This window comes from Montipora foliosa, unplaced genomic scaffold, assembly GCF_036669935.1.
Source record: "Montipora foliosa isolate CH-2021 unplaced genomic scaffold, ASM3666993v2 scaffold_420, whole genome shotgun sequence".
NCBI classification, from domain to species: Eukaryota; Metazoa; Cnidaria; class Anthozoa; order Scleractinia; family Acroporidae; genus Montipora; species Montipora foliosa.
The window spans coordinates 659372-671871 of record NW_027179724.1 but is presented as its reverse complement, the minus strand read 5'-3'; the positions used below and the strand labels follow the sequence as shown (position 1 = coordinate 671871).

Genomic DNA, 12500 nt, shown 5'->3' with positions numbered 1-12500 from the left:
ACTGATTAAAAAATTGGTGTTCAACATATCCTACAAAAAGATTGGCATAGCTAGGTCCCATTCTTGTGCCCATCGCTACACCATTAATTTGTTTGTAATAGTTGCCGGCGAATGAAAAACAGTTAAGCGTTAAAACTAGTTCGGCAAGGCGGAGGAGTGTTTCCGAGCTAGGTTCTTTGACAGTGCGTTGATCGAAAAGGTGTTTAAGTGCTTGAAGACCTTCGCTATTAGGAATGACTGTGTATAGAGATGTAATATCCATGGTGAAAATAAGTTTGTCTTGGCCGGAGAAATTGAAATCGCGGAAAATTTGTAGTGCGTGTGTACTGTCTTTAATGTATGATGGCAAAGATTTGACGATAGGCGTCATAATCCTGTCTAAGTAGCTAGAAATGAGTTCGGTGGGGCAACTACAGGCAGAAACGATAGGGCGACCTGGGTTGTTGGGTTTGTGAATTTTAGGCAAGAAGTAAATGCACGAAGTTCTAGGGGCGTTGATGATGAGATTAGTGGCAGTGTCCGGTAATTCTTGATTAACTATAAGATTTTGAATGGTGTCTTTGACAAGTTTTTGATTTTTGGAAGTGAGATCTTTAGGGATTTTGGCATAAAACGAGGTATCCGAAAGTTGCCGCAAAGCTTCTTTTTGGTAAAGGTCGGACCGCCAAACAACTACCGCGCCGCCTTTGTCGGCCGATTTGACAACTATGTCGTTGCGTTTACTAAGATTTTTGAGCGCCGCCCTCTCTTCCGAGGAAAGGTTGGAAAATTTAGTGTTGCGATTGAATTTAAGTTTGTGAATGTCGTGACGGCATTTTTTGGTGAAAAAATCTAGAGAGGCAAATTGTCCCTCAGGTGGAGTCCATTTGGATTTGCGAACTAGAAGTGTTTCAAAAATATCTTTATTAGAAGTCTTTGTCGTGAAAAAAGGCTTTTAACTGAACGCGGCGAAGGAATTTTTCGACATCTTGCTTACTAGAAAATTCGTTGGTGCGTTTGGTGATAGGGACAAAATTTAGGCCCTTACTGAGAACAGATTTCTCTGAGTCAGTAAGCGGAAGATTTTCTGGAATTGTAACTACGGTATTATGGCTGTGCAATGTAGTGTCGTCGGTAATTTGCGGACCTATTAATTGTTGAAGTTTTAGAGTCTTGGTTTGGTGTAAATGGTCAAACAGTCCAGAATTAAGTTGTCGGATTTTAGCGCGAATCGATTGTACTAAAATTGCTGGACAGATTTTGGAAAGTTCGGAGCGGCAATGGAGAATTTGTTTGTCTAGTGCGATTCGTTTTTGGCACATAGCTCTAATTGTGATCCTCATAATATTACGTGAAAAAGAATTTTGCGCACATCGAATTTGGTGAAGATTTAACTAATATATTCCTATTTTTCACGTTGCCATGTTACCGCCAATAGCGTAGCTCCTACTCTACTATAAAAACTACACGTAACCCATAATCCCTTGATTCGCTCTGACGAAGGGCTAACGCTCGAAACGTCAGCTTTTAGAAACTCTGTACGGTGGCCAATTTACATTATCAACTCCGTTGATAAAACCAAATTTTTGTATACTACTTCCCCACCGACGCAGCACCACAGTTTCTTTAGAAACTACCCCTAGATCCAGTCCAGCCGTGAGAATTCGAAAATGGCCTATTTGGGCTCATATGTTTCCGTAAAAGGGCCAGTGAATGAAATCAATGTACTTATTAGAAACTGAACTATGCATATCAGATTTCCAGCATTTTCAATGGCTCACCAGACACAGACTATCAGTTCATATACCTGCTGCAAAGAAGCAAGCTGAAAACATTTTTGCAGCTATGAGAAAAAATGGCCAACAAAAACCGTTTTGGACCGGAATTGACCGAGGCAGAAATCGATGCTTTAGTGGAAGAGTTGTTGATCCTGGAGTTTTAAATAGAACAATTCTTGTACTCGGGCTTGCTGCATATAACATGATTTTATTAAATTTTAAACCTCGGTTAATGCATTTCTCGTGCTCTGATTGGTTCACTCAATCTCGGTTATCAGTTCATATACCTTAGTTTGACCTTATATGGTAAATGATTGCGCTAAGCGTTGCTAAACTAGTTTTTTTTTGAGGAAAGCGAAATTTCTCTCGGAATAAAGCAAAAATAAAAAACGTTTTTGTGGAAATTCTGGATCAATTCCGACGCTTGGAAGTACGCAAAAAGGGAAGAAATGTTTTTGTGATGAGCAGGTATTACACAACATCGCATCTTCATCAAGTTTTTTCGATTTTGCTCGGATTTTCTCCGAGTTTTTCGCTCGTATTTCGTACTTCCAAACTTTTGGAGTTTAAGGAATTTAAAAAACAATTATTCCATTCGCGCTTGTTGGATATGAGACTGGATATAGCCAACTCGGCTTTTACCATCTCATATCCAACGCGCGCTCAGGGAATAATTGTTAAATAACCAACTCGGCGCGTTATCTATCACTTCACATCCAGCGCACCCCCGTAGAATAATTGTTAAATATTTGAAGCAGGGGGTTACGGATGAAGAAAGGGAGACGTGATCCTCGAACTTAACTCTACAATTTCAATGATATGACAAGTTGATAATTGTCCAAAGCCAGAGGATCAATTTTCCCTTTTATCTAAAACCCTCATTTCAAATGTATACCTTTATTTCATTTACATGCATGGCTTTTACATGCAGCTAGATATTAATGTTTTGTGATCCGGATATAGCACGCTGAAGAAACTTCAGAAGGAATACACCTAAATGCAAGCAAATTTTGCATCCTTACCCTAATTACAAGAGATCCTATTTGGACATCCTCACGCACTGCTTTGGAATAACTGCGATTCCTAAAGGTTGGACTGTTGTCATTCAAGTCCCGTACAGCCACAGTAACAGTAGCTTTATCCTTTCTAGGAACTGCTCCCTGGTCACGAGCTTCTAGCATCAAATCATAGGATGACTTGACCTCTCTGTTCAGCACTTTATCAGTTCTTATAACACCTGTGTCAGAATCAACCACAAAAGGACAACTAGCAGACACAAAACTGTACACAATCTTTGCATTGACTCCTGCATCAGAATCTGTTGCAGACACTTGGCCAACATAAGTTCTGTTGCTCTGATTCTCACTGACGAGGAAAATGTATTGTTTTTGAATAAACTTAGGATCATTGTCATTAGAATCATCAACATTAACCAACACATTGGCACTTGACCTCTTGGGCGGATTTCCCTGATCTGTTGCAGTCACACCAAGTTGATAAACTTCCTGCTGCTCCCGGTCCAGCATTTGCTTTATGTATATCCATCCACTTGGTCTCAAACCAAATAATGCAGTATCTACACCAGGTTGGAAGGTGTATGAAATTCTAGCATTGCTCCCGCTGTCTGCATCTGTTGCCTCAGCCTTCAGAATATCTGTTCCACCTGCAACTACCTGCATCATTTCATTGACATGTACAATGTAGGTGGCGTTGGTGAATTTTGGTGCATGGTCGTTTACATCAACAACAGTAAACCTAAAGGTGGCTGTATCATTCAAGGCAGGAGATCCACCATCCTTGGCTAAGACTACGATTGTGTATTGCGGCATATGTCCCTCAAAGTCAATGGGGACTGTCAAAGAAAGAGCACCTGTGTACTGATCAAGATGAAATGTGTCATTTGGATTGGAGAGCAGTGTGTAATGTACTTGCCCAAACAACCCACCATCAGGGTCGCTTGCTGTCACATTGTAAAACACTTGTCCAACTTTTGTGTCTTCTAAAATATCAACAACAACTTCGTTGCTAGCAAATGAAGGGCTGTTGTCATTCAGATCGACGACTGTGACAGTCACGTTAGCAAATCCATATAAAGGTGGATTGCCACCATCCTTCGCCTGAACATTGAGTACCAAAAGTGACACTTTTTCATGGTCAACATTTTTTTGTGACAAGATTGTTCCAGTTGAGTTGATAGCAAAGATACCATGCACATCACCACTTCTGATTGAATAATAAATATCAGCATTTGCTCCCAGATCTTTACTAGAGGCATAAACAGATCCCAGAATCGAATGAACAGGAGAATTTTCAACAATGGTGAAATTATAAAAGGCAGGTTGAAACACAGGGGGGTCGTCATTTATGTCTAATACTGTCACTCGTACAAAAGCAGTATTTTTAGATTTTAATCCACCACCATCCCTAGCATTTACTTCAAACTGGTGAAAACCCTTTGTCTCTCTGTCCAGCTCTTTGAGCAATGTCACCAACCCAGTCAATGGATTTACATGAAAGATGCCATCTATGTTCCCAGAAGAAATACAAAAAGTCAAGCGTGAAAACAATCCACTGTCATCATCTTTGGCTAAAATAGTTGTTACAGCATCTCCAACAGTTAAGTTTTCATAGACACTGACATTATAAATTGATGGATTTATGACTGGGTAATTATCATTCACATCTTGAACAGAAATGTTCAAATTAGATCTTGTTTCATGCCAGCCACCATCAATAGCCACAACTTTTAACAAGTAAGAGGAAAGACGTTCATGGTCTATTGGCCCTGCTGTTGATACAACTCCTGTGTTAGAGTCTACAACAAAAGGAATTTGACTCTGTCCTTTTTCCAAGGAATAACACACTTTTCCATTCATGCCACTGTCAATATCTGTTGCTGAAACCTGCACAACAATTGTTCCATTGGCTACATTTTCTGCAATCGTTGCAAAGTACACATCCTTGCTAAACACTGGGCTGTTATCATTTGTATCGCTTAAGTTTACAAACACTGTACAGTTAGCTTTTAAGGGTGGTGTTCCTGAATCAGTCACTGTTACGTTCAGCACAGGTTGCTGGACTTTCTCTCGATCCAAAAACGCTGCTGTGCGTATTTCACCAGTAGATGAATTAATTTGGAACCACGTTTTATAAAGATCAGCTTGTGGAGAGTAGCTTATATTGTAAACCAGGTGCGCATTTGTACCCAGGTCCCTATCAGAAGCATGAGCAATCACAACATGTGTACCGATGGCAGCATTTTCTGACAACACAGCATTAAATATAGATTGATCAAATACAGGGGGGTTATCATTGATGTCTCCAACATTTAGAATGAAACTATCACGTGAAGTTTGCTGGGGCTGGCCCCTGTCTTTGGCCACTACCCTGAGGGCAAACGTTGACTGTGTTTCTCTATCTAAGTGCCTAGCCACAGCAATAACATCAACATTATTGGCAGGATCAGATTGAACACTAAAATGACCATTTCCCCCTTCTAAAGTGACATCAACTTCACCATTTTTTCCAGAGTCCCTGTCCGAAACATAAACTCGCACCACTACAGTTCCAACAAGAGCGTCCTCAAAAACTTGGTACCTTCCACCGCGCTCGAATTGGATACGAATATCGGGATGATTGTCGTTTTGATCAAGTACATGTATTGCGACGGGAGCAAGCGAAAACATGCCCGAGCCAGGGTTCTCTGCTTTCACGTAAATATTGTAGTCTTTTTTGTCTTCATAGTCAAGTACGACGTTGTTGACTATAATGCCAGTTTTACGAAAAATACTAAAAGTGTAATCAGGATCAGAGTGCGAGCCACGCTCGATGATATATTCCACATCCCCGTTGGTGCCAATATCATTATCGGTAGCAAACACTCGCAAAATCGAGGATTGAATTGCAGAATTTTCCAGCGTATTTGCTGAATACGAAGTATTTAAAAACACTGGTCTGTGATCATTTACATCTCCAACTGTAATGTTGACGAGAGTGAAGCTTACTCGAGCAGGATTGCCCCCATCAGTGGCGGAAATATTCATTAAGTACGCGTCACGCGTTTCTCGATCGAGGTCTTTTCCCGGAGCAAGGACAAGTTCGGCACATAAAGCTCCCTTTCTGTCCGTGAATTCTTTAAGCATAAACGTATCTCCAATGTTTCCTGATAAAATTGAATATCCAACCGTCGAGTTCGAGCCGAAATCGCCGTCATCTGCTTTGAGGTTTTGCTGCACACGAAGTCCTTCGTCGAACTTCCAATCGTAAACAGCTTGAGAAAATCTCGGAGTGTTGTCGTTCAAATCAGTCACATTTATAAAAACTGTGTGCGTTTTGACACTAAAAAGATCGAATAGAGTAATATGGTAATTTGCAACGGTTTCACGGTCTAAGATAACTTTTGTTGTGATGATTTTTGTTGATATATCGACGTTTAAGTCAGAACTCGGTACCATTTCCACCACCTGACTGAAGGCGACATATGATATATTGCCGACAAGAGATCCCTTGGGTAAGCCTTCAGAAATATAGAAATTGCTTGTTGCTGATGCATTTGTGCAAGGTTGGTGCAAATCAAACACAAATGCTATCCATAACAACACGACGTACCAAAGGCAGCCCTTAGTTCTAAAGAGGCAAACATTCCTCGAAATAACGCATGGTCGATGATGAACCATAACGCTTTCCTTAAGATTTCAAGCTAAACCACGTCGCTTTTATGAAACAAAACCCACGTTATAAATCCACAAAGATGTCGTAGATTCGACGCATATCCTTAACGGCTTTCACACAGGATTGTTCCAACGCCTCGCCTCACGTTTTCTTAAAGCAACCATGTATCGATCCACCAGCAATCAACAAAATTACATCACGCCAAGGTTCGCAAGCAAACCATGAAATTTTCTCCCGAACGGTGTCGTTCAAGAGGTTGACCTGCCCTTGACATCCTCGTACCTCAGCTAACAAGTTTTCAAAAGGTGGTTACAATGGCCAGAAATCCACTTCAGACGATGCACTTCAACCGATTATAATTAAAGTCAAATACGGATCACGTGATCAATCATCGCAACCAAATGAGTTATTTCCTTTTATCCCAGATCCATTGGAATGCAGTTGGAAGTGATAGTTCAATGCAGAAGACGAGGAGCCAGAGCTGGCCAAATTTTTGCGCGGTCCATCAAAGAATTTTGAACGTTAGGTTGAATTCCTAGAATACTTTTTCTCACAGTCCAGGAACGAAGGTGTGAAAAGGCAACGTGATCCCAAACCACACGTCAATAATAATAATAACATCGTAACCTTTCCTCAAAGTTGTTATGAAGATCGAGATCACGTAGTGCAGTGTGACACAGGAATAAAAATAGTAACAGTAGAACCGAAAGAGTTATATAATTATTCTTCATGTGAATCGTTCCAAGTCTGTTTATATTATTTTCTCGTCATCATGTCACACATTTCCGCCAGGCAGTCTACTTAAATGTTTAGCTCCTCATTTCACAACAAAAGTAAATGCGATATTGCTGCTTCCTTTTTTAAAGGCCAGCCGGCGACAGAAACCCTCCATTAAAATAAGATGTCATACATGCCTTTGCAATGATTACAATTCATACGACATTGCCAGGCTTGCGGATTTGTTTAATCTAACAGCAGTACCGCTAAAAGAGAGATCCTATTTTCGTCACAATAAGGAGATACGAGCTTCCACGTTTACTGGCTTGACGGCGCAGTTAGTTGGGCAGCGTGCTGACAGGCGCGTAGCGTGGTCATTTTTTCAAGTACGCACAAGTACATATGATCTAGAAACCTAAGTAAACTGAGCGAAAAATACTGCGTTCTTTATTTCTTGTCGAAATAGTTGTGTGAATAAAAGCAAAGAACAAATAAGCGTCTTGCCCTGCCCTTATTTTGAGCAAACTTGGCGCAAACAAAACATTGTTTTGGTTGTGTTAGCGTGACTGGAATTGTCAAGAACGTTCTAGGAATGTCGCTCCTTTGTCAAGAACGTTCTTGGAACGTCGCTACTTTGTCAAGAACGTTCTTGGAAGTCGCTCCTTTGCAACTTCGCCTTTTTGTTGCACGCTGGCCAAAAAACACTGCATTGTTAGTGCAAAAAAGGTACAATGCAAAACTAAGTTAGAACATGGTATAGCTTCTGTTTTAGTTTTTAGAATTTAATCAAAGTGGTGCTTTCATCACGAAATCTTGGTTGCGTACGAGTAAAATGTTAAAAAATAGAAACAATTGCTAAAAATTTCAAAATGTTCTGGTCACTTCAAGTACGCACGTGCATATATGCGTATAGGACGCTACGCGCCTGGCTGAGAGTCGTCGGGGAACGACAAGCAGTGATCAGATCGAGAAGTCTTCTTAAATGCGAAGAGGGTGAGTGGTCTCGTAGAAGATAGTTTCAACTTATATGGTGGCCCAATGTCTATTCGCAAGCAAAATGATGGACATTTGCGACGGAGATTCTTTATCGGAGACACTGCACTCGTAAATTAACTCATTCATGAGGATTTGACGTAGTAACTTTTAGGTTTAGGTTTGGAACTTGTAAAAAAGGGCGCTCGCTAGACGTCGAATTTTCCTTCCCTCTTTCTCCTGTGATGAAAAGACAATAAAACATGTGTAATATATAGGATATGCAATTTAAACAATAAAAATTGTCAATGTCGAGTGTTCACGTCTCTCTGTAAAGAATTCTCTATAGGGTAGACATTGAAAGCTATTTTGTTCGGAAAATTTGTTTCATTCATAAAAGCAGTAATTTTCAATAATGTACAAACATTACCGTGACTTTCTTTAACTGATCTTATGTTGCCTGAAAATAAACCTATAATGGTATGATATGAAACAGCAAAAGCTCCCATTGAATGGAAGTCAGTGTAGATAGTTCTAAACTGCATGACAACGACATTGTCAGTAATTATTCAGTGTCGTTGAATTAAATTTGATTTTTGTCAGACTTTTCAGGTGATCAGTTGTTCCTTTGTTGTACTTACATCCACTGTAAGAAATATGGGAAACATAAAAATCCCCTTTTTATCGAACGGTTGTAACAAAACAACCGTTCTTGTGACGTTTCTTCGCATGCCGAGAAGAAAAACCGCGAGCTTGGGTTGCCTGTTCTGTGTCATTTCTTCGCGTGCATGACCAATAATCAGCGGTTATCATAAAAGCTTGGGTCCTGAGGAAAATGCCAACGGAATTCAAGCCGGGCACCAGTTTCAAGAAAACAATGGCGATAACAATAGACGTCCTTTGGGACTGTAGCGCTTTGTTCTTACTTCTTAGAGGTCTTTTTCAACGTCAGTCCCTGGTAATTCAGGACAACTTACTACATAAAAAACTATAATGTTAGTTATTGCTTTAACTAATTTGGTGGCTCCTAAAGGAACCATTGTGCCCTGCAATATCCAATATTTCTGAGCAGTTTTGGGGTCCAGAAGTATTACTGCTGATATAGAATGAGGAGCCCATGATAACCGTGAACACATCTCTTCGAATGCCATTTATCTTTACCAGCTCCATTTGGCTCACCATGTTGTAAATGCCTCTTTAACAACTTGCCATATGACATCATAGAGATAATCTTCACTGCACGCAGGTCTCTGATCCTAAACATGCAGTAACAATCTCTGTACCTTCTTGACTTTTTTCTTTTAGATGTGCTAAAAAGGTTAGTGATAAAATGAAAAATTGAACCTCTCTGCTATATCAAAATTAATTTTTGGTAATTATGACACAGTGAATTGTAGATGTAAGCCTCAGCTACAGTGTATGCTACCCAAGAGGTTGCAAAGTGAAATGGTGACACAGTGAGTTAATAGTCTATACCTCAGGTATATACTACATTGGGACCCACAATTTTCGGTGAGGCAATTTGCATACCATTGTCATACCAAGTGGTCTATGTCTGCTGGTCTACACAATTAAGTCCCCAATGTTGCTTGTCTTCCATACGCGAGAGAGCCATGTAGTCTGCTGTAACTGCAAGATTTTGCACACTGGTTATTTATCGCTTGCCCGATTCTTCTAACAGCATCGCTGCGCAAGTAGCTTTGGTCTGTAAATTCCCGTTGACGAATCAGTCCGCCACAAAGACCAAGAGTCGAAGAAAGTAAGAAGTCGCATTTTTTTTGTACTTGACACCAAGCAGCGCTGGATCCGAGAGGAATTCCGCTGCCGTCGTTCAGTTCACAGAAAGTGATCTTTTTTACTTCGTCAGGAAAGTCAAAAAACCGAATTCGCCTTGTATTTCCAAAAGGGAGAGACAATTCCTCGTTCAATACGTATCACCCCTTTCCAGGATCGGGGCGATCGCTGTAAACTTGACTAACTCCGATTGCCGCGTAAACTTCGAATTTCGCGCCCTCGCCTATTTAAGAGTTATTGTAACACCCTCTGTACTGGTATCTTCATTTGATGCTATTCCTCAATAATCAACTCAAGCGATTGTTTAGCTCAAGCAAATAAATTTTCGGTCGCTTGCTCAATCTCTGCCAACGGAAGAGGGTCCCCTATACCCCTTTGTAAAACTCAGTCACGCAAAAATATTTCGCCTTTTCACGCGTCACGAATAGTATCCAAAATTCTTTCACGTTCACGCGAAATTCGAGACGATCACGTTTCACATAAAAATAAAAATGAAATTCACGAATAAATATTTCCATTTCTTGTAACCTTTCTATAAAGGCGTTTAACCTCCGAGTTTGGCTCTTCGATCGAGTGGTCATCTAAATCGCAAACAGGTCTGTCTGACCTGCAGAGATTCCAACCCCTTTTAAGTTTTGAAGGAAATTAGGGAGTATTTTTTAGCACCGAAGGCGCGAGCCTGTAGGGCAAATTCAGCCTGGAGGGCCTGGGGGGCCTGTAGGGCCTGTAGGGCAAATTCAGTTTCTCTCAAATCGGGAAAGTGGGAAGACTCCCCATCAAATCGGGATCGCGAGAGGGTTGGAATCTCTGGATCTGTCCTTGTCTGATGGAGGTACATTTCGACTTCTAACTAATACGACTTTTTTCTACCTCTAGTCTTTTCCAGAGTAAGAAAAATAATCTAAAATTTGTGTGCACGAAAGCCAAAATATTTAACAATTATTCCGCGAGCCCGAATGGGCTCTGAGACAATAGCCCATGAGGCCGAAGGCCGAATGGGCTATTGACTCAGAGGCCATGAGGGCGAGAGGAATAATTGTTTTAGTAAAATCCAACTAGTTGGTCAAAAAAATATCGAGACAAAACATCTTTCGCTAGTTAAAGTTAGACTTTAATTATTGTTTTGGTTGTCAAAGCCGGCGCTTTTCGCTACTAGTGGGCTATACCAAATAGCCTACTAGTAGCTCAACCAATCAGAACGCAGCATTGATAATAGACCACTAGTTGGATTTTACTAATGGTCAATATTCCGACAATTCCAGTAACGAAAAATAGCATACTATTTGCGACAGTCCCTTTCACGCTCGCTAATAAGAGATGGAGATATGCGACCGCGCTTTTGAGTGGACGTGAAAAAAGGAACGGGTAAGGGGAGGGGGGGGGGGGGGGTGAGGAAAGAGCGAAAAGCGCGGAGGCGTAACGAGGAGAGCGTGAAAGGAAGAGTCATGCCCCGGCTGCTGACATACACAGGATTCTAACGCGAACTGGGCCGAAATGATATGCGGAGCTCTTATTTATACTCGCACTGCAAGGGAATGGCGCGAATAGCATAGTATTTGCGACAGTCCCTTTCACGCTCGCTAATAAGAGATGGAGATATGCTCCCGCGCAAGGAGACCAACGTTAAACACGGCCTTAACAGCCTAGAAGTCAGCCAATACTTAACCTCACACCTATCAGGTCCCACACTTAAACCAGAAAAGAAAACTCCAGACCATCCAAGACTTAAACTAAGGCGAAGAGCCAGTGGGAAAGGCGACAGTGAAACGGCGGAGACTGTTCAAGTCAGGGTAAGAAAAAGCTAGAGCTTGGGCAGAAGGGTCGTGACGGGATAATAAGTCTGAAGGACCTCCAGGACGTAAAACTTGAGCAACTTCCAAATAAAGAGATGCCGTAGGAGCTTGGCGCTAACCGACATGCTCCATAATGTCTGCGAGCTGGCTACCCGAAAGGGCTAAGGTGATGGCCAAGCCTGTGCAAGGTTTCTCCGTTGTAAATGTCTGCCTCTTGCAGATGGCCACGGAGTCGCGACTGCAAAGTGGCTGAAAAAACCGAAAAGAGAGCTCGAATAAAAAATATCTACAGGCTGCCAGCCCTCGAGTGGGACAACGAAAAAAGCAAAACAAAACAAAACTCAACGGATAACGTAAGCACACAAGGGAGATTAAATAAAAATGGCGAAGAAGACGTGTAAGGACCCACCCAAGGGATGGCAGCCTGAGCGTCAGTAATCCGACTAGGGCAATTAGACACCCTTTCAGGCTACCATTGGAAGGGATATGAAACATTTGGGAGGACGCGCAACTGAAAAGACAAATGAATGGGAAATACCGACATAAAATCATTATAAACAAATTAAATAAACAAATTCGGGAGACGAGGCACGCACACAGTAAAAACACGTGAAAATAAAGAATGGGTGTCCAGGGAATAGGACTAAACAATGGCTAAAAAATGCGGCAAAGCTGGCAAAACAAAATACCTTGAAAACAACAAGGCGAAATAAAAACGAAGCATAAACTTGAGTGGCGAGAAAAGCCCTACACAAAGCCATTGTTTGAGAGGCAAAAGATGATTGTAAACAAAAGC

At 41.2% G+C, this 12500-nt stretch overlaps 1 protein-coding gene across 1 annotated transcript in view; it reads right to left on the bottom strand.

Moving 5' to 3' along the window:
• The window catches only part of LOC137988527 (protein dachsous-like), a 23883-nt gene that overhangs the window by 10111 nt on the left and 1272 nt on the right, over window positions 1-12500 (bottom strand). The window contains exons 2-3 of the mRNA XM_068834530.1: window positions 11824-11953; window positions 2780-6273 (exon numbers count right to left, since the gene is read on the bottom strand). Coding sequence (XP_068690631.1) covers window positions 2780-6273; window positions 11824-11953 — 3624 coding nt within the window. The remainder of the gene's footprint in view (window positions 1-2779; window positions 6274-11823; window positions 11954-12500) is intronic.